General features: G+C 43.5%; 1 protein-coding gene across 1 annotated transcript in view; it reads right to left on the bottom strand.

Moving 5' to 3' along the window:
• SYNRG (synergin gamma) overlaps positions 1–26,948 on the bottom strand; it is a 36,363-nt gene extending 9,415 nt beyond the window's left edge. Inside the window, 17 exon segments of the mRNA XM_018084806.3 lie at positions 425–588; positions 946–1,545; positions 9,295–10,251; positions 12,138–12,200; positions 12,374–12,492; positions 15,022–15,158; positions 15,937–16,203; positions 17,026–17,222; positions 17,879–17,956; positions 19,603–19,827; positions 20,530–20,829; positions 21,952–22,063; positions 22,676–22,781; positions 23,062–23,192; positions 25,406–25,524; positions 26,860–26,930; positions 26,932–26,948. Coding sequence (XP_017940295.1) covers positions 425–588; positions 946–1,545; positions 9,295–10,251; positions 12,138–12,200; positions 12,374–12,492; positions 15,022–15,158; positions 15,937–16,203; positions 17,026–17,222; positions 17,879–17,956; positions 19,603–19,827; positions 20,530–20,829; positions 21,952–22,063; positions 22,676–22,781; positions 23,062–23,192; positions 25,406–25,524; positions 26,860–26,930; positions 26,932–26,936 — 3,651 coding nt within the window. The 5' untranslated portion in view covers positions 26,937–26,948.

Genomic DNA, 26,948 nt, shown 5'->3' with positions numbered 1-26,948 from the left:
CTGTTCTAGAGATGGGGATTAGGAGAATTTAATCTGAGTCCTTTTCCCATCCCTTCTCAGGATGAGCAAGAGAAATAAGCACCATGCAGCCAAAAAGTGATGCCATTTCTCAAAGCAAATGGTCTCTGTGCCAAAGCTGGGATTAGATTTAAATTGTAACTAATTTCCAGTCATAAGCTTAGGCTGCAAGGTCAAGTGATTCTGTGTTTCAGACAACAGCATTTTCCCACTTCACAGGACTTTCAAAGACAGGAGAGGAGAAACTTCCATTAAGAGCTGTTTCCACTCACAACATCCAACTTTACCCAGACGCCACCTTAGAATCACACCCCAAGTTCAAACAGCTGAAGTGCCAAGAAACTGGATACAGAACAGCCTTGAGATCACCCTGATGATGTCACTTGTGTTACAGATAATTCCTTACCTCAACCTCCCCAGTCAGGTCCTTGTACTTGTCCCTGATGACGGGCAGCGCCGGCTTCTCGCTCAGAGTGTTCGACCGATCCCTGAACGGCTGTTCCAGGGCTGGCAAAGGTGAGGAGCGACTTATCTCCCTGTCACCCAGGCTGAGGCTCCTTTTATGAGACCCTAAAAAGTCAGGTCATAAACAACTTACTCCTTTACTCACAAATCACAGAGTATTTAAAATGCACGAGGTGGCACCAAGGGTTGTCCCACTCCTCCGGAAGAACAAATCCTTCTATTCACTCAGTGACTGGTATAAATTTCCCCAGTCTTCCAATTCTTACAATTTTTTGGCACAACAAATGCTTTTCTTCTAGAAAAAGACCCGCTCCAAATGCCACAGAAATCAACAAGAAGATTAAGGTCACTTCCAGCAGCCTCTGGAACAATCCCCATTAGCCAATTTTATAATTCAATTAGGAAAATTAGCCTTTGATGAGCAGATGCATCATGAGCTTCCTCCACCCTGGGCAGGCTTACCTTGCACAGACAGGTCAAAGGTAGCCAGCTCGCTCCTGATCATCTCTTCACTGGATTTCACCTTGCCTTGGGAAGTCGCCACCAAGAAGTCAAACTTGCTGATTTTTGGCTTCTCGCTTTGGAATTCCCCAAAGTCATCTGTGGATTCCCTTCGCAGCTCGGAGGAGACGCCGCCAGCCAGGAAATCTGCCTCCTGGGCTGTGTCAGCTGCTGCTGCACCCTGAGCTTCCGAGGAAGGTCTCGCAAAATCCCCGAAGTCTGCGATGTCATCGTCGCTTGGCCCGCCGGAGATTGGCCCGGAGTCTTTAAAGTTTGCAAAGGCTGCAAAGGAAACATCCTGTAAGGCATCCTCGCTGGAAAAGGTTGTCACTTTGGAAACTGTTGTCATGGTGATGTTTTCTGAGCTGCCAAACAAGGTCTCCTTCTTCTGGAGGACAGAAGTGGCCGCGGAGGATCCGCTTCCCGAGGGCTGGGCGAAGCAGGAGAGCCTCTTGCCCTGCTGGACGTCGTCTCTGTCGGACCAGTCGGAGCTCGCCAGGCTGCTGACTGCAGAGCCACTGGTGCAGCTTCCAAACGGGGCACATTTTAGGTCATCGATATCTGAGAGAAACAAACCCCCACAATTAGAAGCCGAAGTTCAAACGCTCAGCTCTCCACGCTCTCCACAAAAACAACTCGCCCAGGGGCTGAAAGAACTGGGAGAACAAACCCACGGGTTCTTGTTCTGGTGAGGCTTGAACTAAAGTTTGCACAAAAAACAATCTGAAAAATACCTGACCATTTAACACAAAAATCTCTCAGTTTAATAAATGTAAGCCTTGACCTCTGAATGCTGTCTCAAAGTCACCATCCCACTACAGGTAGTGCAGAACAACTAAAAAAATAAAATCAAAGTTTCTGGCCAGTCCAGGCTGCACAGATCACCAGTTCAGTTTCCTGGCTGCAGGATCTGCAATCAAAATATAAATGTTACAACTCAAACATCTTAACACGTTATTTCATCTTATCAAACCCAGCCACACAGAAGACTGGGCTGACTTTTCCATACCTCTGATAAAGTATTAATACACCTTAATTTTACATTCCTGCTTTGATACAAATAACAAAAATGTGCTGTAAGAATCTAAGAAAACTAGAAATCCTGTTTAAGCTTATCAGAGCTCCTGCAGCGCTGCATGGCCGACTCGTCCAACTTCCAGGTGCCAGGACTGACAGGGATATTGGGAAGATCATGTTTTAACTGAATAAACAGTTTGTAAAAGCTAAGTCTAGAGAAAATCCAATTATTTTGCAGAAAGCTCCAAACATTTATACTCACCTGGTGATTACATGGGCCAATAGGTTCTTCTCCCTGCCACGGGCAGGGGTCAGAAAGAGCCTGCAGTGCCTGGGGGCTCTGCTGCTCCCACCCCACTGATCTTTCACCTTCACACTGAGATTGATCCCCAGTGAAGGCACAGAGCCAGGGGCTGGGTAGTTTTCATTAAAGCATTAAAAAAAAAAAAAAAACAACAAACAACAAACCAACCCTCCTATCCTACATTTGGCATTTGTTTTCCAGCATTACCAATTGTCAGTTTGGATTAGACATCCGGCTGCACAGCGCCCGGGGTCCAGCGGGCTCGAGGTACAGCAAACCCAAACCACAAAATGTATTCTCTGAGTGTTGCTTGAGCTGAGATTCTGGGGATGAACACCGTGGTCTGGCACACTTGGGTTTAATAGAGCCAGGGTGGGAACAAGCTGACTTCCCAGCTGCCCTCTTTATTAGGTCCAGCCACACCAGCCTGAGGATTAAACCATTTTAACAAACCACTTCTGCCTTGGTTTATTCATTTCACTGGAAGGGCAGAGCAGGCCAGGCTTCAGGCTGCTTCCCAGGCATGACCCACATACATTGCTAATGAAAAATCTAACAAATATACAATATAATGATGGAGTTTAATGGGTCAGCCAGGCACTGTGTGTCATCCATCAGCTCTTCCCGAGGGTCTTCCTGCAGCTGCCAATTTGCCCACAACAGCATCACAAATCCAAACCGAGCCCCTTGCACACAGACAGCAAGATTTCAAAGTGCCACTTGAATATTAAATGTGCAGAGAAGCAGAAGGTAAACAGAGGAGAGATGAAATCACCTGCTCGCAGCAGAGCTGCACAGAAAGGAGGCTCCGAGGTGAAAGGAGCCGACGGGAGAGGGATCGGTGATTTATCACCACAAACCACATCTTGTGCTCTCGAGTTTTTGTTTAAAGAAGGGAAATGAAAGCTTTGCATGAAAGAGGGAGCCAGAAGCACCTCCGACATGTCAGCCAACTGTAATTAATCCTGGGATCTTGGAAATACCACCGGCTACCAGGTAACCTCTTTTTCTTTTGCAATTTGTGTTGACTCCAAAGCCCAGCAAAGATTTGAGCATTGCTATTGTTCCAGTGTTCCCTGGGAATGAAAGGGAAGAGTGATGATCCCACTGTGAGGACCTGCACACTCACGTCCTGTCGTGAATTATTCCTTTGATAACTGGTAAGATTTTGAGCTGCAAACACACCCTAAAGGACCAGGTCAGTGCATTCCTGATCCCATCCTGGCTCAGGGACAGGCAGGACCAGCAGCAGGCTCCGGGGGGAATCCTGAACTCGCCTGCAATCAATAGGTCACGGCAGGGAAGGCAGAACAGTTTAATTATTCACAAACTAAGATGCAAGATTGTCTCCGTGAATTCAGGCAGACACAAAACCTCTGCAGAGCTGGGAGGGCTGAGGTGAAATGTAATGGTCCAATTCTGGGCATTTGATCTACCTGGATAGTTCCAGTAGGATTGCTCTGGTGAATAAACTTCCCTAAGAGTATTATATTACAGGAAAAACACTGTGTTCAGAGCTGCAAGTGTTTACAGCTTAAGCAGCTTGAAAACAATTTAGGGAAAAGTATGAAAAATAAGAATGTGGAACTGTCCATAATCCCAGGTAAACTCGCTTTGGGAAGAATTTTACTGGAGAAAAACCCACCATTTTGCTGTGCCATGTGCTGCACTTCAGAGAATCATTTGCCACAGGTTGGAGGTTTCTGAAGAGAGAAAGTAAAATCCTCCCCTTTGTCACAGCTATGGCAAAGCAAAAGGATCCTCTGAGCTCTTGGCACATTTGCTGCCTAACGAGGAGGAGTTTTACCCCCGACAGGTTCCAGAGCAGTGGCCACCACTAATAAGTGAAGCAGCAGCTCACACGTGCACAGCAATTCTTGCTGAGCCCCGAGAACTCTTTGTGGAGTGAGTATCTTCATTATTGGCACAAAGATTGGTTTATTAAACAGCATTAAGAGCTGCTCCTCCAACAGCTTTTTCCCTAAAGAGCACAGATAGGTGTGGGCTCTGGTTACAATGTGGCAGCTTTAGCCTATGATATAATAAAAGCTCTGTTTTGCTGGTGAAAAAATTTAAATATTAAACATTTTTAAGTATGAATGCCTATCAGTAATACTTTTTGCAAAGCAAGAGATGATTAAGTAAGGGGAAAAATTAATGACTTCTAACTAAGCATCACACTTGGGCAAGACAGAGGCTACAGAGCAATCCCCTTTCCTCCTGGAGGACAGGAGTAAGAACAGGATCTGAACTGATGGGAAGCATCAAATTTTATCCAAAAAAAAAAAAGAGCAAAGACTAAATCCATTCAAAATTTTACGAAAATTTTTCATTTTGGGGACACACTGGTTTTTTTGTAAAGTTAAAACCAAACCAAATTAGTATTTCTTCCAAACTGAAAGGTTTGGAATATTTACCATTTATTTTTTGGAATATTTACCATTTATTTTCAATCCAATTCTCCATCCAGTTTGAACTCCCAAACCCGAAGTCCAACCTGCCCAATCATCACCTGGGACCTGCTACACCTGTATGAGCCTGAGAGGATGAAATACAATTAAAATCCTGTTTCCCAGTGATATCTCACAGACAGGAAAACTGGCCATCCCTGATTTGAGCCAACTACAATAATTTATTCCAACTACCAAGGATTAAGTTATGCCTGGAGGCCATTTACAAGCTGGAGCCTTCAATGTCAACAGCTTAATCATTCAAGAAAATGAATGATTTCATTGACAGCATTAGTGATTGTCTGAAGAACAGTGAAAAAGACAATTCCAGAGGACTGGAATAAATGTAGTGATTTTAAGCAGCATAGGAGAGTTTCAGGTTTTTACATTTCAGTGTCTGTTAAACCCTGATGAATGTACTGTAGCTCCTGTGCCCTGTTTTGGTTGTTAGGGTGACGCAGGCGGTGGCAGTTCTGCTCCCAGTGGAACAGCAGCAATCCTGTTACCCTGGGAACATCACCTGCAGCCTGAGCAACAATCCAGGGCCTGGATGGAGACAGGCACCACCTCCTCACCACTTCCAGAGGGTCTCTGCCTGGTAAAGGTGGGATGACACTGGAAGAATACGGAGTTGTGTGCACCACTGCCAAGGGTGTCTTGCCTGCCAGCAACCACAAAAATCCAAAGCCCATTTCTCAGCTGGGGGAGTCCAGAACAGCTGATAATAAGGGAATTATTCCCATTTCCTTTCCCTACAGAATGGAAGTAGCTAAGGTGGAAACCATCAAGAATGCTGACTGTAAAATAAATGAAAATTCAGGAAACAGAAAAGCCTCCAAACCTTATGGAATTACAGGATTTGCTAGTTATTTTTAAATTATCTCAACAAACAACGTTTCACAGCAAAATAAAGCCCCCTGAGCTCACACTGGGAGCTCAGTCCCACAGAGGCCCAAGGCAGCTGCTGCCCCTGTGCCCTTGGGAAGGCCATGGCAAACGTGTCAGAGACCTTCCCGGGATAAATCCGGGTGGATAAGCTCTTCTGTTTACAGAATTAACTTAAATGAGAGCAAGGGAGTGAATCTGACTGTCAAGTCTGGACAAAAATGCAATAAATGCAATCTTGAACGTTACTCTCCCTCCTCCAGGTGTGATTAGCTGAACAAATACAAACAGCTCAGGCCCTGCAGAATTAGGTGTCAGGTTTATGTTCAAAGCTTTGGTTTAAAAAGCTTTAGGGCTGGGCGTGACCTGCTGATCTCCAGAATCAAAGAGGGCTGTTGTAGGTTTTTTTTTTTTATCCTTTTTCTTTTAAAGTCTCCCAAGCTCAGTGTAAAGAAAAGCCACATTCTGCTTCCTGGTCTGGTTTTTGCTCTTGTGGCAACCCCAACACCCCACAACATTTTAACTTTATTCTACATCTCAATTATTTTCAGCTTTTTACCTTGTCTGCTAATTTAATGTTAATCCTAAGCTGCCAGTGGCCCAGGATTTGGAGGAATTTGAAGTGACATAATTACAGGCTACAAATTGGCAGCTGTCATTCATGTCTGAATGTTTTGATATTTAGAAGGCAGGACTCTCAAAATGGTGTTTACTTTGGGGCTCTGATTAACTCACTTTAGATTAGCTAAAGAAATATCTGAATATTATTTAATGGGCCTCTACTCATAAAGGTCTAGAGAGCAACACAGTTTTCCAGTTCCAACTCACAGAAAAAAACCCTGCCATCACACATTTTCTCTACTCAATCCCTTTCAAACATTGCTCTTTCGAAAAATATTATTTAGGCTGATATGTAAAGTTTCAGAAGGTCACAGGGAGCGAGGTCAAAGCTTTGGAAGAGGAGAAAGAAGCTCACCCACACTCTGCTCTGCAAGAGAAAGGCACCCACTAGCTTAAGGGGATACTAGAACTTTAAACTTTGTATTTTTGAAGAAAAAGAGATACATTGCTGGTTTGCAACAAATCACACACATCCCCACGTTTTGAAAATATGCCAAGATAATATTTATTAACACAGCAGGACTTACAGATCACAAAAGATAGTGATACAGAGGAGCTCGGAAGGGCGGATTCAGAGTAAAGCATGCAGGTCAATACTTGCAGAAGAGAGATATCAAAGCAGATCTGAAAAGGCACATTCACACAGGAAATGTTTAGTTGAAATTAGACATTAGAAAAAGCAGCAAAAAAACCTGAAGTCGATTTAAAATATACAGAGATCTCCAATAATGCCAAAGGAAAAGGTACTTTACAGGTGTGTCAGTGCAGCAGAATAACCCTTTGGGAGCGCCCAGCCAGGAAGGGCTCTCACTGCAGGAAGGGCAGATCAGGTCCATCCCACATGAGGAGGTGCTAATTAAAATGCTTTCAACTCAGAGGGAAACGAAATTTGGTAGGAAAGAAGCAGCCTGGTTCAAACTAATAACATGCAGCCAGTGCTCAAAGGGTTATACGGAGTGAATGCAAGAGAAATCAGGCAACATTAGTATCGTCCACCTTCCACACAGAGTTAGAGCAAAGTTTAAAGAGACTGTATCCCCCTTGGAGAGAGCAAAGCTGGGAACCTTTCACCCCTCAGAGGCCAAAGGATGTTGCACGGGAAGCAGCTCAAGGATTTCTTCCTAATTCCCAGCGTAAGCACCTACCTGCCCATACCTGGAAGCTCTGCCAGGGTGGAATCTCCCAGCCAGGGGACAAACAGCTCTGTGTGGGGATGTCAGACAGCCAGGCCACCTCTCAGCACCTCTGCCCTGCTGCTGTTCCACTGGAGCTGGGACACAGGGCTTGCAGGAATGCAGCTCTCAAGGACTAGTCTCCCAGCAGCAAGGTGACAAAGGGGTAACTGTCCCTTTTTGACATTAGATTTACAGATCGAAGGAAATTAGGAGGGGAAAAAAAAATAAATCTGCTTTTTAACATCATGTAAACTGGAAAAAAATAAAAAAGGACTTGACCATCAGCAGTTCACAGCTTGAAATGCACCAAACACACAGAAAGGGGAGCACAGGGGTGCTCGTAGCAGATTGTCCAGAGCACGTTCTGCTACGAAATCCAGAGAGTTTACAAGGAGCAAAACCCTCCCTGTGGAGTAACATCTAGCTTGGCACCATAGGAGAATACAGACTTGTTTAATAAAAATAGCTTCTAATTAATACTTACTTCAGAGTTAAAAAGTTCAGCAACAAGCACATGAAGGGCTAACTCCCTTAAACAAACCAAAAAAGGCTTTTCCTGCCACAAATGGCAATTATTCATCACGGATTGCTGTGGCAAAAGCTCACGTCCTGTAAAGAGCTACAGAAGTCAAACTACCACTAGAAGAGGCTAGAAAAATATTAGGAAAAAGTGCTTTCAAACCCAAAGTAAACATTCAAGAATACACTGTAGGTGCTACGTTTTGACAGCTCACTCAACTTGGAATTTTCCCAAGCAGTAATATGAAAATTAAATGTCTTTGCTAATAAATTATTCCTGATATTTTGTACCCTGTTAGAGAGTATCTTCCACCTTAAAATTGCCAACTTAATTCTCACTCCTACTTAAAAATATCATATAATGCAAAATTACAGTACTGTATATTTTTCTCTACCCAAATCTGCAAAAAATGGAAGAAATATTTCATGTGGAAATAACCAATTCTTGCAGTAAGAGCTTTTAGATTTACAGTTTGTATGTTCCCCTGCTCAGAAAAGCCTTTGACTGCATAAAACTTGTTCTAGAACACAGTAATGGTTCCCATGTTGTTGAAGGCCACAGAACATTTAACTACAGCTTATCTCCTATGTATATATGAAAAGAAAAAGCAGGACACTTGGGAAATCTGTTTTGTGATATGTGGTCAGATCAGATGGTCAGTTCACTCCCTCAGGAATGATGTCATAAAGGGAAATTCAAGCAGGTGGAAACCTGATAAAGTAGAAGTCCCATGGTTTAAATTTAGGTCCCAGAGTTCCCAATCACGAGAGCAGCACTTAGAGCCCCTTGGCACAATGATTCCTATGAGGGATTTAACTCTAAAAGGTCTATGAAATACTCTACCTGCAGTCCTGCAAAAGCTTGGCTACACTGACTGAGCCCCACAATAAGGGGAATACACCAGTGCTGGTGATTAGTAAGAGCCTCATTAACAGCCCAAATGAGTGTTCTGCCGACCCTTGGGAAGCCCCCAAGCCAAATGCTTTGTGGAAACCAAGATTAAAGTGAGACTCTGCCATCATCCTGCTGATTGAAATGGAATGACACTGTTTGCATTAGAATATTTTCCACTTGAGTCCCTCAAGTGCCAATAGCAAACAGGTACCAGTATGATGTTGTCAAATCTCAAAAATAAATTGACCTGGAGTTCAAACTGTTCTATTTATAGTCTTCTAGGACAAACACTAATCGCTGCCCTGCTGAGGGGCCGTTGGCTGGCGGGGACACACACTGAGGGTCTTCCACCACTGAAAGACGAGTGCATAATACTGTAATTGAGCACAGAGAACAGACACCTCCACCACCTCTGCTACCAGAGCAATCTAACCAGTTCCTCACCTGCTGCTGGTGGATGCTGGCCACTAACTGTTGGCAAATCCAAAGAGCTATCAGACATGACACGCTTAAGATCTCCTCCCACATCAGCCAGTTTCATGTCAAACTGAACAGACAGCGCGTCTTCGGAATCCTCCTTGCCCACGCTGCTGCCGCCGATGGACGGCAGATCCAGGGATTTCACCGAAGCAGAGTCTTCTTTGGCCTGCTTGAAAGCTGCCACTTTGTCCACCAGTGACTTATCCACGCTGCTGCCCGTGGAAGAAAACTTGTTGGAGTGGAAGTCAGCAAAATCATCGTCGCTCTTCACCGAGGAGAGCGCGCTGTCCTTCGCCTCCTCGAAGCCCGCCCCGGAGCCTTCCAGAGACAGCTGTTTGAAGATGTCATATTTGGTGGGCGTAGCAGTGGTGGCAGAGCTCTGCCCACCCTTCACTGTGCTGGCAGACGAGCCAGCCTGAGGAACAGGACTGGCCTCCAGCTTAAGTGCATTGTATTTGTCATCCGGTTTTTGCTCGGCAAACCCGCCGCTGTTGTTGAAAGCCATAAAGTCTGCAAAGTCATCTTGTCCACTGGCTGATGCGCCGTTAGAAAACTCCCCAAAAAGGTTGAACTCTCCAAAGTCGTCAGCTAAGCTGGAAGTTTTGCTGGGTGCTGGCTGGGCAGTGGTGGCTGGAAGGGGCGGCGGGGGAAAGGAGCCCGGTTTTGAGGTGTTAAATGCAGGTGGAAAGGACGGCTGCTTGTTTTCTCCAGGAGAGGAAAAGAGATCCAAGTCTGCCAGATTCAAAGGGGTCTTGGCTTGTGTTTGCTGTTTTGGCTGTGCAGGCAGAGGAGGGAAGGGTGCAGGGAAGGTTTTGTCTTTTGTGGGTGGCTCTAATGGTGAGATACTGTCAGCGGTTTTGAAATCTGTGAAACCATCATCGACTCCTGCGGGCTTGAACTCTGCAAGGTTATCTCCTGGGACTGAAAACAGGGAGAAAACAACAGTGAAACACTGCAGCAACAAATACATCATACTCACACCATGCAAGCAAGCAAATTATTTCATGCAATGTCAGAAGTTTTTATGCAAACTATTTAAATTAAAGACCTCGGGATGCACACAGAACTGCAAACTCAACTTCCATGAGCCACACAAGTGTCAAGGTCAGCAATTCCAATATCCACTCCAGCAAACACTTAATTCTTGAACTCATATTAAGTTCCCTTTACACTGAGTTAATATCAAAACACACCATGACAAACAGTTTCAAAAGGTGATCAACGCTGTCTTACTCGGCTTCCACTCAAGTTCTTTTCCCTGCCTCATCCTTCTCGTGTTTGCCAAGCAATGAATGTAATTTTGAATTTCACTTATACCAATACAGTATTTGCTTCCTTACAGAAGCAATTCCTCCCTTCCTCCCTCTGAAATATTGCAGTTTCCTCATGGAGCACCTGCACAGGGCTGAGATAAAAACCACCCTGGTGATGGGCTGGAAGGGGAACACGGGAGAGACCAGCCTGGTGTGCCTGGTGCCTGCGGGTACTTTTGGAAAAGCTCACTTCCACAAGGCAGCCAGCCTGTCCCACTGGGCATGGTGGGGAATCCAAGGGCTGGGAGAGACACAGCCCCGACAGAAAAGAGCTTAAAAATGTTCTAATGGATCCTGTTTTCTGCCACATTCACCTGAACATCCACAGCGACAAGTGATCAGAACTGTGGGAACTGCAACACAACCAGGCCCTTCCAGCCTCTGCCAAGGCTGATCCCAGTTTTACTCAGAGCCTGGGACAGGTTCTCCCAGGAAAGTGAGCACAGTTAATCACCAGTGCTGACCTCCAGCTCAGCTCCCTACTGAATGCAAGCTCGTGCTATGCAAGGATTACAATTTAAACCTGATTAAACATTAGCTAACAATGTTTTCATTGAATTTACATTAAATATTTTGGTGTGCTAATTTTCTAAGTTTCTTCCTGTTCGTACACAAATATTTTTTTATAAAGTAGTTTCTTTCAAACTTGAAAATATTGACTAGTTTAACCCATTCACCAGCATGTACATACTTGGACTACTTGTAATTTTAAAGTAATGATGCTTACTTTAAGACAAGTGTCCAATAGACGGATTTTTTCTACTTTAGAAGTACACCATTAACATTTAATCGTTTAGCTACCACACAGTGTCATACTTTGAAGTAGTTTAACTGAATTTTAAACAAAGACTCAAAGGAATACTCTTCATAATGGTAGTAAAGTACCACAGCTACACCTGACCTATTCTTCCATTCTCCCTCCCCCCCAAACCAATTCAGTTGGCTCAGCAACAATATAAATATTCCTGAAATTGCTACTCATTGATCAAAACTACAACAGCACAGCAAACTAAACTTACTGATGAATTGCAAAGCTTCCCATTAGAAATGTGAGCTGGTGAAAGGGTTAAGAGTGGTCAGACCTGGGCAGCAGGCAAACACAGGAATTTTGTACATTTTAGAACATGTACAGGATGAGATCAAATGTTATTCCATTTCATTGCAAGCATTTAATCCTCAAGAGGTTCTGAGCACGAGAACCTCGCAAAACATCACAGGAGTTTCAGAAACTTATGACTCCTTATTAAAGCAAATTCCAACCACATCATTACTTTAAAATAAAACTCAGGAGCACCCAGAAGAGGTGCCAATCTTCCAGAAATACAACTAGCAGATTGTTCCAATAGGATCTGGTTTTTTCAGGATACTTCCTGTTAAGTTGCTCAGGGAAGCAGAAGCACCGTTATTTTAGAATTGCAGCAAAGGAAATTCTGCAGCTCACACAGAGAAATGCTAAAAATGATAATGGAAATACGTAAACCCCCCAGTGCTTACCTAAATATTTGCTCTCTGCTGGCTGCTCTAATTCCCGGAAAGCGCTGTACTTGTCCCCTCCATCTGGAGAACAGGGGAAAAGAAAGACATTTACATACATGTATTAGGAATTCACACAGTAAATTTTATATTAATTGCTCTAGTTTTTAAATATTGATATCTTATCAACGCCAAAAATGAGATATATGAAATACTACAATAAATTGCTCGCAGTGGTTGTGCATTTGTCCTTTTACCTCCAAAAGCAGCTGCAGTCTCAGAAGGCTTCTCAGCTGCCATTCCTTTAAACACAGCGTATTTATCAGCTGGTGAGAGCGGCTTATTACCTGGGAGTGGCATTAGTAAGGAAGGAACACTGAAAACAAAAGAGATAAAAGCAAAGTTCCTTAATTCCTCCACGGGAAATCTACATTTCCAGGTTTTATTTAAAGGAGCCTCTTATTATGGCTACACAATTTGGTCATAAACTCCTGCCCTAATGAGTGCTTAGTCCAGAACCTGATGTGAACACCTCAGCTGGGTGAATTCCCAAATTTATCTCATATTTGTTTTAGGTCAGAAGTCAATTTACACCATTTTTGATTTTAATTTCTGTCAAAACATGGACAAAATACTCCAGGACACCACAGGAATTCACAGCCTGAGAGAGAACAAGCACACAGACATATCCCAGGAATCACTGCTGGTTAATTCATGCCTTTTGAAAATTCTCCCTGATGGAACTAGATACAGTAAAGAGCTAAAACTGCACAAGATTTTGACTTTCAGCTTATCTGATTTTGCTTATATTTCACTACATATTGCAAAATTAAGAGAATAAAGCGGGACCACTGTAAAAAATGAAAGGAGAACTCTGAATTTATGTCAGTGCCAATCAGTGAGTTCAGACAGGTATCTAGTCAGCAAAATAAGGATTAATCCACAGTTCCACAGTCAAGTCTTTTTGCATAAACACACCCTACTTCTTACAGTAAAACTGCCATAACAACCTAACACCATGTTAGCAACTGCTGGAAGATTTAGGAGCTGTTCTGGGAGAGCTTTGCTTGCCCTCCACACAAGCCCCCTTATCAGACCTTGGCAGCTCTGCACAACAACATCCTTTACATATGAATGATGCATTTTACCTCTAGTTTGTGTCATTCACATTGAAAACCTGAATGAATTTCTATGGTGTTCTTCAGCCTGGAGCAAGAATCTTTCCAGAGACATTTAAATCTCCTTATCAGCAGCCTCCAAGCAACACACAAACCAAGCACTTGCACACACGTGCTGGTGCTGGTCCGTGGTGCTTGCAGACAGACAGTGCAATGGCAAAAAAAATAGAGCTTATGGTAATATAATTAAATTTCCCATCCCTGCAAAGCAGGCTATTAGATATGCAATCTTGGCAAATGGAATGGTTAATCAGCTGTACTCCACAGATGGTTTTTTTTTTAAATAAAGCTCCATAAGCAATTAGATTATAGCTCATTGTAACATTTTGTTCAAAACTGAACGCTTTCACAGCCGACTAAAGAGAACTGCTGCAGTGAAAAAGAAACACCACTTTTGAAATTTTTTTTTTTTTATGATCCCCTACTTCCCATTGTGCAATTTACAGACAGTTTTCTGTCAAAACTTTCAGTAACAGAGCAGCTCTAGTGGCAAAATGACACCTAACGTAAGATATACTTGAAACAGCATCTTCAGATCCACGTGGCATTGACTGACCCATCCCTGGAAGAGTTCAAGGCCAGGCTGGATGGGGCTTGGAGCAACTTGGGATAGTGGAAGGTGTCCCTGCCCACGGCAGGGGGTGGGAACTGGATGATCTTTACAGTCCCCTCCAACCCAAATGATTCCAGGGTTCTGTGCCATCAGCAAAATTAACTTTTCTTACACAGAAACCATTTGTCAGTGTAACAGAACAATCTGGCTGAGCATCCCCATTTGATGTCACTGGTGAGGAAGCACCTGCTAACCAGTGCTCACCTGGAAATCCTACTTCTGTTTGCCACTAAGAACAGTCAGTTCATACAGAGAAAGTGTGTCTGTCTACAATCAGACACCTGGGAGCTGCATAAAAGTTTGCCATGAGCAGCCAAAGGAAAGAATGCTGAAATTCTGGACTCTTTGTAGACTTTGAAAGATTAATTGTAAACTCTCAAAGGGAGGACACATGCTTACTTATTTTGTTATTCAAAATTTGCCTGATCTGGAGTTACCTCTTGGCAGTCTCCCATAAGGAAAAGCCAGAATTGCTGGACTCTGAATGAGATTTCAGTTGAGATTTATAGTCAGGTATCAAAAGTTTAAGCATTGGACAGAGAAATGACAGAAATAACCCCTCTGTCCACTGGAGTTCTCAGGCATTTAAGAGTACAATGTTGTGTTCTTTACATGAATTTTGGGGCCTGAAGAAAAGACCTTGATGTCAGCAAATGGTTTCTATCAACTCCAAGAAACACTTTCCTGCTTTAGAGGGGTCCTACTTGTAATGGGAGTTCACAATACTGGATGCAGAACTCCTCTGTCCCAGGGTATTCTTCCTGAACAGCTTGATACAAGATTTTCCCCTGGATGCACAGTGGGAAGTAACTTTCAATTGCCTGTGCAGGACCATAAACCCCTGAAAACCTACATCCAAACCTTGTAAACCCAATTGACCTCAGCAAGATGACTGGAATGCTAAAGAAAAATCAACCACCTATGGCACATCAAATGCCATTTTTGACTCAGGAAGTCTAATTGCAGCTGTAACAACCTTCAAAAGAAACTGTCAGAGTAGAAGTCAGGTGACGGACAAAAATTACAGGCTAGAAAGGTCCCCACAAAGGAGGAAAACATTTCATTTCTTAAAAGAGTTCTAAAATACAGCAGGGGTGGAAATCAAAGATGGTACCTGCTCCGGTGCTGGGAACTGGCTGCTTTGGAGGAACCAGCTACATCCCCTTGGAAATCACTGAAAGAATCATCCAGGGAGCCAGACTTTGAAGCATCTTGAAACTCCTGGAAGTCATCATCTTCTGGTTTTACTACCTGAATTACAAACAAGTCAATTGCTATGCTGTTGGCTTCTGCAGTTGTCATATAGCATGAAAGCAGCTCAGAGCAGTGTGATCAAGAGGAAAGAAGGAAGAAAAAGAACTTTTCAGCGACAGCACCATCAGCATTTCCACTCTACCTGCACCTCACCCAACTCAAACCCACACCAAGTGTACAGGGTTTACAGGGAGCAAGCACGAAGAACAGGTGAATAAGGAACTCTACTCCTTTCACAGTAAATGTGCTACTGATCATAGCCATGTCATCTTTTAGTAAAGGCAAATATTAATAATTTAAATCAATCAATAATTTAAAATCAATCACACAGCAAAAGCACCACAGGAGATGTTTTCTGAGGGATGAACCGTATTTGCGAACAGCAAAATTTATCCCCCCCGCCGTGATTTACCTTTGCAAACCAAAGGCTTTCAGAGTTCTCAGCTCCTCCTGAAAACCCTTATTTTACCAGCTATTAGAGTCTGTTGGGCAGCTGAAACGAAAATTCTATTTTATGTGCATTACAAAATCCTAACTACAACCAAAATCCCCTTTGTAGGCTTTTGGGCCTGCCCTAATGCCACCAGAGAGAAACTGAAAAAATATAAGAACATTTTCACGGCACAACTTCACGTTTTCAGACGTCACGTGTCAGATTTCAGCTCTGCTTTCTGCCAGTTGCCCAAAGCCTGTTGTCACCATGTAGGTTTGGCAGCTCCAGGCTGATTCCCTTTCCCGGGAAGGGGGGTTTTCCAGGAAGGGGGAGCGGGCTCACCTGGCCGGGCGGGTAGGAGGGTAGGAAGGCTCCGGAAGGCTGAGCTGCAGCTGCTCCCGCCGGGGCTGGCGCCGGTGCCGGGATGCCCATGCCCATCACGGGGGGCCCGATGCCGAGGGGCACGGAGGGCACGGAGCCTGGCGGGGCCGGGGGCAGCAGCGGGGGCTGGCTCACCGCGGGCAGGGCCACGGGGAACCCCGACAGGGTGGGAACGGGCGCGGCGGGAAACTGGTTCAGCACGTCAGGACTCACTGCAGGAATTCCTCTCTGCAAAGGCAACGAGCACACACCAGTTACACAGACACCAGAGACACAGGCACCAGTTCCACAGGCACCAGTTCCACAGGCACCAGAGACACAGGCACCAGAGACACAGGCACCAGAGACACAGGCACCAGTTCCACGTGCAGTGCTGACAACAGGGCACGCTGTGTTCTCGCTTCGAGTTTCCAGCTTGTGGTACTGAAGGCAAAGAGCAGGGTACTGGTCAAGCTTCCAGTAAACCCTCCAAATCCAAACACGCCATCAAGAGCCCAGGTAAGTGAATCATACTCAATTGTAAGTGAATCATATGCAAGACAGAATCACAGGATCACTGAGGTTGGAAAAGCCCTCCAAGACCATCATATCCAACCTGTGACCCATCCCCACCTTGTCACCCAGCCCAGAGCACTGAGTGCCAGATCCAGTTGCTCCTCGGACACCTCCAGGCATGGGGACTCCACCATCTCCTCAGGCAGCCCCCTGCAATGCCTGACCACCCTTTCCATGAAGAAAGACTCACAGACTAAGGGATACAGGAACCACATAGTTTGAGGAGAACAGATCTTGATACAACAGGAGGAAACCAGGCAGTATTTTATCCTAAAAACACATATTGATGTGTTTGGTAAATGTATCTAAGAACTTCCACTGACACTAAAGGAGTAACTGAAACATAACCAATAAAACTGATACCATTATAACCCTGCTGAGGTTACAAGGGTAGTTTCTCCTCCAGACTTCACCAGAAGTAGTCTCTTACTGCAGGTGTGGCACACCAGCCCCTGGTGCTCGCTGGTGCCGTGCCCTGTGCCCCGTGAGCCGTACCTGCGTGACGGCGATCATGGCCAGCACGGTGTACAGCTCCTCCTTGGTGAGCTTCCCGGGGGTCGTGCGGTTGGCCAAAGCCCAGATCTGCCCCAGGGTCTCCCTGGGCAGCCCAGACGACATCAGTATGGGGTAGAGCTTGGCTGTATCTATTCCAGCAGGAGTCAGAGTGGTTTCCAAGATTTTCTTATACAGCTCTGTTGTGAGGGAGTCAGTGTTAGACAGTGCTCTTTTCAAATAAATTTAATATTGCCTTTCTATTCTGTCTCAAACTCAGCATTATATCAAATTAGTAACACTCAGTGTAAGGTAAGGCAGCAGCATCCTGGTATTGTGTTTCATCCACAAGCATTATTGGATCATCTTTACAGATAAGTTTAACACAAGCCAAGAAATGTTTCTTTAATGAAATTGCAGGATAACACATATATAAATACAGTTCTAACAGCTTTCTGTATTTAAACTTCAGTGTAATCAATATTTACTACAGCATTTCATTTTCTATTCACTGTGTTATTTACACAGAAAAGATAAATAGCCTTCAGAAATGAGCCTGCCTAATTACAAGACACACCAAAAACCAGAATACCCATGAAAGCAGCATTATCAGCAATGCAAGCTCTACTGGGATAAGCTGCTGTCACAAATGTTTAAACTAGAATTTGCTAACATGCTTGAATAAAACCCATACTTCTTCAAATGCAGATAAAGCCTTCATAAATATGTAACATATCAAAGATACAGGATTCATTTGATGGCTGAGTGACTCTCTGATCAATAAGTGGCCACACAAGCACAGGTACATTCACACCTCACACCACCCACCTGGCTAAGTGCCCCCTGTCCTGTTTACCTGGCACCAAGTTGTCATTGTAAATCCAAGGAGGCATCATTTGCTGAATTGGGTCCTGGGAAGGGAACACTCCAACTCCTAAATGTATTCCAATCAGTAAGAAAAAGAAAAAACAGTTGCATTAGGATATACAAAGCATGATGATCTTAGAGAACAGACCATGACTGGTCAGCATCACTCAGCATTTCAGGCAAAGATTTCAGATAGAAATCACTGTGCTCAGAGGAAAAACAGATACTGCAGGAATATGTATTTCAAAATAATTACCAGAATGATTTGGCAGTAACAGAAGAAAACAGTTATATATGTAATGAAATCAGGAACTCCTTACATGCCTTCCTCTTAATGTCCAGTTGCACAGAAGCACAAGTCTCACTGTCTTACAAATTCACAGCAGCAGTTCTGTGTCATATCACATTTAGCTTCTCATCAACTACCTGCTATTAGGGCTATTTGTGGAATAAATAAATCCATACCTACCATGAGAACCACAATGTTCCAACAGAACATCCTCACCCAGGAAATCCACAAACAGCCTCTCAGACTGAACCTCAGCGGGATCGTATTCCATGGATCCATTGCTCCTAGTCTTCAGCTCCAGAGGACATCACAGCCCCCTTCACTACTACAGGCTTTCATAACATCATCTGCCACACTTCACTCCCTGAAAATTGCTTATTTCCTTCTCCACTCTGTGGACTCTTCACCTCAGTCTCCCTCAGCAGATTTTATGCTCATCTTGGATGGTGCTCTGACAAAATCAGAATAATTTCAGATTTCGTTGTCTTTCCCAGTGCCTTTGCATCTCCTCATCTTCCACATGGATTCCTTCCTGACTGCAGTCTAATTTCTAATCATCCCACAACTCCAAGCACATTTTAATATAAGCAATTCCTTCCATTTCACCAGACAAGTAAAATAAATTTGCTACCTCCTCAGGTGTCATTATTCTTCAGCTTTAACCCCTCTTCCATACTCTTCTGCATCCTACCAACTCTTGCTTCTCAGACTTGAATCTCTCTGATAAAATTCAGCCCCCTAAAGATTAAGTGACAAGGAATTCTCAGGCCTATTTAGCTGACAGGTAGGAAAGCCCTACTCAAAACCCTGATGACACCCAGGTGACAGGAGTGCTATTTGTAGTTACATGATAATGCAGAATAAATGCTTGTTCCTCACAAACTACTTGAGCTCATCCTCAACAACTGGGAACTATTCTAGTTTTCATCTAGTCCTGCTTTTAAATTTTCATCCCTAAAGGCCAGACAGTTTCAGACATAACAGATATGAGCAGCAAATTGTCTGGGAAACAAGTATTAACTAGCTAAGAGTTTTAACCTAACAAGATCTTAAGGTCAAAAGATTAAAATGCACCATGACATTGACCAACTTTTGTGATAAACTTCCTTAAACACTTAAAAAATCATAATCTTTAGAGAGCACATCTTTTTATTGACCCAAGGAAGGACAGAATATTTTAAAGCAGCAAACCTGATTAAACAAACGTGTTAAAGGTGATTAGAGCAATAAACTCACGTGGAGAAAGTTCAGAGCAAAACTGGCAGTTACCCTTTGAGCAAGGAGCAGGAGGCACTGCCACATTATTCAAGCAGGTATTCAGAGCAAAATTACACAGGGTTGGCCTTGGAATTAGTGAGCTGAGCGTTAGCGAGCAAGCAGCGTCTCATTAGATTGAAATTCCGTCAAACGTTTCCATTGCTCACCACACTCTTCAACTGCTCTGTTTTGTTCTGAAGCCTTGTGCACCTCTGCAGCAGTGGGACCAGTTTCCTGTCCACCTACAACATCCCAGTCACTGCTGGTTAGACTGGGACGAGCTTGGCTTGCAGCCGAGGCTTTGTGCCCAACTTCGGATGGTTTAGGTTTGGTTTGCTCCTGTTCACATTCATTTGAGCCATTAGCTAAGACTTTCTCCTCCAAGGAAGAGCCTGAATAAACAGCAGGAGGGATTATTTATATTTTGTTATTAACCACCCAGACTGCAATTCCACACTTTTCAAAGGAAAAGCACTTTTGGCACCACTGATGGGTTAGAGATGTGTGTTTGTCCCAGCTCAGACCAACGGCACCACTCTCTTCTGCCCCTTACTTACCACACACACAGCAAATTCAACGAAAAAAAAAAGCAACAAGGAGAAGGAAGACATCAAACTATTTCCCACAGTAGGATTACTGTTGCATAATCAGTAGCAGAAGTGCCCAATACCTACTTACATCTCCCAAATTCTTCATGTTCATCTCACCGACATCCCTTCAGCCTCCAAGGGAGGAGGAAGCACACACGTGCCCCGCAGTAGTATAACAGTCATTTTTTCTACCACCATCTCCACTGTGTCTTTTCCTACCACACAGACTTAAGGAAGATGCTAGAACACAAGATTTAATTCACCTAAGATCAGGCATCTGTATATTTACAAGTATTTGGATCTACATGTGACTTGCTTTTACAGCACAGCTCCAAGGGAAGGAAGAAGGGGACTGAAATCATCTTTTCCCATGGATCAGCAGGTTTTTACTTAATTGCCTACATATTACTTCTTCCAGAAAGGCTAAAGAAAATCCCAACAAAATATGTAAAGACTCTGTGTAGCTCAGAAGGTGACATGTAAGAAAAGATACTTTTGAGTTACCTGTTTTATGGATACTGGGTGAAGATGCAGAGGTTGGAAAATAAGGAACCTGCCCAGTTGTACCATGCAGGGTGGATAACACTGGAGTCTGGGCTGGAGGGAGAGGTTGGAGCATAGCCTTTTCTGAAAGCAGCTGCCCAGCCTCAGTGGCAGGATGGAAAGGCTGGAAAGGCTGAGAGGTAGGTTGAGGCACCAGTTTGGGGATTTCAACAGGCCCTTGTATAAAGTCACTAAATTCTTCATCATCGGGAAAAGCAGAATGGGAAACAGATACAGCGGGATGGGATGGTGTGGGATGATCTGCAAATGGAATGAACACACAATGCAAAGTGATGAGGAAAAAGCTTTGTGGGTGGGAAGGTGGTAAAAGTGGCAAACACTGGGAAGACACACCAAATGGGTGAGGGGAAACAGTGCTGGATGAGTTTTGTGAGAGATGTGAAGGTTGTTACTGTCTGCGTAACAAACACAAGGTAACGCTGAGCAGCCACTTCCAACCACGCATCTTCTCTCCCAGGCTTTTAGGATATGAATGTTTTGAAACTTGGTTCTTAACACTGGCTGTGAGAGTATTCTTTGTTTTAAACAGACAGGGTTAAAACAAATACAGAGGTAATATTTCAAACTGGACATAATGGGGTCTGCACAGGGGGACATTATCCCTCAAAGGAATGTTTTATCCACAGAAACTCGGTAATATATCATAAGATACAAAAGAAATGTCTGCTCATGTAGACAATTTTCTGCTTGATCCCTTCCAGTGTTACCCATTTTAACAAAACTGGTGTAGGACAGGCAAATCTACAGACAAGGGGAAGTTGTCAGAAACCACCTGTAACTTCAGAATTATCAAAGAGTGAATCCACAGCAGAGATAAAGGTTTTACAGAGGAAAAAGCTTGTGCAGATAAGCCTTGTTTCAGCCTAGACACTGAAAAATATATACTACAGCCCATAAGAAATCTTTGGCAGCAATTGTTCAAAGTGTAATTACTGAGAAGAGAGGCTTGGCCTGACCATGCCCAACGACACCCCAGTCAGCTGTGACGTCCCACTCGTGTTTTGATCATTCTTAGCACTTAAACAGCACTTCTCATCTTCAAAAGCTCTCTGCACAGCATTAATTAATGCTTGGACTAGAAAAGAATGCATTATCAATTTCCTCCATGTTTCACATTAAGCAAAGCACATTAAGCTTTCTTTTAAAGATTTCGAGTCTTTCAATAAAGGCTGATATCTAATATTTCACCCTCATACCCTGAACAAGGCAACAGTTACTAGAATGGCACTTGATTTTACAAAACAGTTAATCCACTCACTTTGTACCACCGAAAAAAAACAATTCTTGGAATTAGTTCCCCCTGCTGAGGATTTCAAACACTGGAGTTTTATCTTCAGTTGGAAGATGAGGAAAATTACAAACCTGGTTTCTTTGGATGTGTTGCTGGTGTTGGGTGCATTTTAGCGTCTCTAGAAAAACCATCTAAATTTCCTTTAATGGCTTCCAAGGCATCATCTCTGCTTTTTTCACCTGTCTGAAACACCACAGAAAACATTTTGAAAAATTCACAGAACTGCTCAGTTTTATTTCAAAACCCCATTTCTTCAGTACTGGAATTAGCAATACTTGCTGTTAGATTAAGCCCTTCTTTTTCAGCACCACCCTCCTGAAGCATAACAACACTAACTCCCAGATTTAGAAAGCATTTATTTTACAGACTACACCACCACAGTGTTTCTGAGTCTCTAGACAAAGCTTTATGCACAAGAACAATATAAACCTTAATCAGCTGTCTGTATTTTTTCAGGTAAGAACCTTCAGGCTCATTGCAAGAGACCAAAACTTTGAACAAAGTTAACAAACACATAACCAAACATTCTCTTTTTTAGAAACTCAGTCTGTTCTCAAATGCTACACACCAGGTTAGTTTAATTTTCCAAAAGCTGATTTCATTTTCAACACCAGACTTTGTTTCCATTACACCAAGAGTGTGTAAAGGACTGACTCCTCCAGATGCTTTCCAAAATGTAATCTGGTGTCTCATGTAAGTTCCCCACTGATTTGCTTGTTGAAAGAGACCATCCCATTAAAAGCCATTAAAAAAAATCCTGTAGAGAGTAACATTGCAGTTATTATCAGGACATACCTTGGGTTTCACACTGCTCAGGAGTCTCAGCTTTTGTTTCTGCTCTTCAAACTGCCGCCGTTTTCTCTCTTCTTCTAAGAATTTCTGCTGGTGCTCAAACCTCTTCCTGAGGGAGAACGATTTTTTTTTAAAAAATCTGAAAATAATTTTTATGACAATTTCCATGGCAAGTTTCTGCCTGATTTCTCCATTTCTTCTGTCTCAAATTCACGTGCCTTGGTGCACATGTCCCTACTTCTTCTCAGAGCTGGACAACCACTACAGAGTTCAAAGGCAATGGAATATTCAACAATATCCTACAGCTCTAAATGGACACTGCTCCAGAGAAACTACATCTCCCCCTTAAACAAGACAGATTTCCCAAGAGTCAGTAAAGTGCCACTTACTGCTGTTCTTCTGCAAACTGCTTCTGCATGTCAGGGGTGTACTGGGGGGCAGCTGGGCGCATTCCCAGGAAAGATGCCTGGCCCATGTATGGCATTCCAGCCGCTGGCATCGGCCCCAAGGGCATCCCACCCTGCAACAACAGAGGGAATACAACCTCAGTGGATTTTTTTTTTTTTCAAATCCAGGATTTTGGGGTTTTTAATAGAAAAAGCCAAACCCCTGGCAATTCCACCCTGGGAAACTGCAAACTGGGCCGAGCACGTGAAATTCAGAGCACAAAGAAGAGTCAAAGCTGAGCAGAGGCTGAGCACAGAGCAGCTGCCCTGAACCAGGCACTGGTCCCTCAGTAGATGGCACTCTTCCTCTCCATAAGGACTTACAGCCCTTAAAGGATTTGGGAAGACAGGTCGGTCAAAAATCAGGACTTCAAATCCATACAACCCACGCCCAGAGCAGGAAGGCTGCAGCCATCCTACATCATTCTGTACCACACTTTGGGGTTTCCTTGGGACTTTTGTTTCCTATTCTAAGCGATTTCATAATACTTTTAAATTGCCTGCTGGAGGGCACACTCCTACCAACCATGGATGCTTGAAAACATGGTCTAGTCACTTCCCAAACATAGATAATCCAGAGAACCAAGGGAGGGAGACAATATATGACAAGAGTCAAGAGGAACCTTGTCTGAATAAACTGTATCAGAAACATTCACTGAGAAATATATTCTGGGACATTCAGAGCAGCAAAGCTGACTAAGATAGAAGAAGCCAGAAAATAATTTACTTTTCTTACCATTTGTTTTGTATTTGGTTTCAGAACACGTAAGGAGAAAACAAAAGTTGTTTATTATTTTTAGACCAGCTCTCATAAAAACATCTTCCTACTATAAATTTCACAAAAATAAGGTCATAAATTTCAGGTGGGGGTGGAAAGGGAGTGCAAGAAGATGGCAAAACACAATAAATTCAGTCTGTGACACAGCAATTTGGCTACAAAGCCAGGCCAAGACACTAAATTTCAGCAAAGCTCGAATTTGTACATAAGCACATATGGTACTAAATAGAAAACAAAGGATTACAAGAGAGAAAACCCAGTATTAGCTGCTCATATTTCATTCTTATTCCTCAATTAGCAACAGCAGCACTAAAGACAAAGTTACTTCAAGGAAAAAGAAGAATGAGACTGAAACAGGAAGTTGGATAAATGGGAAAACCAGTCACGTGAGCACATTGAAGAGATTCCTTCTCCCTAGAACAAGGTACTTAAAAGTATTATGATTTGTCCCCTCCACGCAGGAGATTTAATTCTATTAACTCCAGCATTTGGGTTACCAAGGGATGAAACAATTCAGTGAAGTGGTCATGACCCATCAGACTGTGCACACAGTCACTCCTCAGCAGCTCAGAAAGGTCTCATGTAAAACACTACATGACACAGCACCATCAAACCAGAGATGAGAAGAAAAAGTACGAAAGAAAATTAAAAAGACAGGAGAGATCCACTGTGGGAGGTTTGAATACTGGTTACTGAACAATTCCCTACCATTACTAACCCCACCTGGGTGTAGGTGGCATCTGTGAGCTTTTCAACACATTGCTGATGCTTTTGTTTCCTTCCCTGCTCAGACCAGGCTTCTCTGATCACACTTGGGTGTCACAACACATACACTGACATCAAAGTTCAGATTCTGACATCTTTGAGTGGGCTAAAACCTCCCAGTTACCTTAAATACTATGATGCTGTCCTTGCACTACACCCTCATCTCTCTCCACTCTACAACAGTGAGTAATGTGTGCCAAACTCCCCCACTCCCTGCGCAGATCCCAAGGAAACCTGGAGAAATCTCTAACTTGTCAGAAATACATTCAAAGGGAATACTACAGAATAGGATGTCCCACGACACACTAACACCCAGGTTTCAGTTTCCAGCCAAGTTCCAACCTTTACCCCCACTGCAGCTGGGAGAGGACCATGGCATCAGCTGCCACCCCTCAGCCAAGCACCAAGGCATCCCATTTTTTTTGGAGAGGGACTTTTCACAAGGGCATGTGGTGACAGGACAAGGGGGACTGGCCTTAAATTGACAGAGAGTAGGTTTAAATGGGATATTAGGAACAAATTCTTCCCTGTGAGGGTAGTGAGACCCTGGCACAGGTTGCCCAGAGAAGCTGTGGCTGCCCCATCCACGAAGTGTCCAAGGCCAGGTTGGACAGGGTTGGAGCGACCTGGGCTAGTGGAAGGTGTCCTGCCCATGGCAGGGGGGATAACAGGATGATCTTTAAGGTCCCTTCCAGCTCAAACCAGTCTGTGACTGATTTCAGTCCACATTTCATTGCCAGGCACCTGCATGGTCATGGGTCCAGGAGGCATCTGAGAACCATAATTCATTCCCATCATCCCTGGCATATTGGTCTGCATGACAGGAACCATTGGAAATCCTTGCTGTTGCATAGGAATCATCCCTGTAATGAAACATTAAACAAGGTGAGAGTCCAGTCAGGGTTAAAGCTTTCCCCCACCCCTTCCCTGCCTCCCTAATATGTTTTGGGGTTTTTTTGTTTACTGGACCAGCAAAGGAAAGGAAAAAACTCTGAGTCTTGCTGGACTGCTTAAAAATAAAAAGAATAAAATTTACCACACTGCAGGCAGCCAGAGAATTTCCTTAGTTTAGATACTGGTCAGTCTGCAGAGAAAAATATTACAGGGCTTTCACAGTAACTAAGCTGATGAATTCTCCCACCATCCTAAGGATTCTCTGTGGGTTTCTTCCCATGTGATTTTTGGAAGGGTCACTTCCAATTAACAAGATTTAATTAACCAGGTTGACTGGTGCTGATAATTCCCATTTCTCTTGAAAGGGAAAATTTACAAACCGGCAGCTTCTGAAGATAAATCTTGGGAAATAAAGTCACCCTTGCACAAGGCAACTTCACACTCTGACCCGGCTGGATAACTTGTCTGCAGGTTAATTAGTCCACTGTAGGTTAATTAGTCCACCACATATATTAGAATGGTAACAATGTCTGTCAGTAAAAGCTAACTTTCTGCAAAATTGGACAAATCAAGCTGGCATACATTAATTCACTGAATAAAGCCTAGTGGATTATGGTTCAGTATCTTCCTGTCTTGGGAGACAACACACATTTGTTACCAGCACACCATGAGATAATTATAACTGTGCACAACTGAACATCACACGCAAAAACACTCCAGGAGGCAGTGACACAGGCAGGAATAATCCATAAATCAGTCCCTGAGAATTTTATATGAAAACTCTCCGTCTTCCCCACAGGTTCTCTCTGTATTTTCCACTAATTAAACAAACAGAGTGCATCAGGAATGAGAACAAAGGTAATTTAAGGCTGAGGCTCTCCTATTGTATTAATACTTTCCACACAGGTTGTGACTCTTGTCCCAGGGTCTTGCTGTGCTTTGTAAATATTTACCAGGTCTTGCAACACCCACACAATATGGGTATACACAGCTGGGAGATGGAGCAGAAAGAGGTGAAATACCACGCTCAAAATAACACAAAAAAATCTTAAAGGCAAATTCAGGTTAAGAGGGGAGGTGTAGTTTTCCTAGACCTTTAATCTAGATTCTGATGACACACAGGAAGTTTTATCAACAGACAGTCAGTTTACCAGAGCTGAATTCAAGGGGAAAACCAGCTGGGATTGACCAGGAGTTCAATTAATAATCACACTTCTGAGTATCCCTGCAGAACTGGTTTAAGCTGTTAGATGTATCTAAACAAAGTAAAAACTCTGTGCTCAAAATGTGAAGTTGATACCTACCTTGAGGGGGGCCCAAACCACCTGCAACAGGAAACATGAAGCTGGGGGAGGAAAACAAGAGCATGTTAAAGTGTCATTTTAGTGCAAAT

This window comes from Manacus vitellinus, unplaced genomic scaffold (genome assembly GCF_001715985.3).
Source record: "Manacus vitellinus isolate BGI_N305 unplaced genomic scaffold, ASM171598v3 scaffold_76_pilon, whole genome shotgun sequence".
Lineage (NCBI taxonomy): Eukaryota > Metazoa > Chordata > Aves > Passeriformes > Pipridae > Manacus > Manacus vitellinus.
Note: the sequence above shows the minus strand (reverse complement) of the source record. Positions and strands in the feature narration are given on the sequence as shown.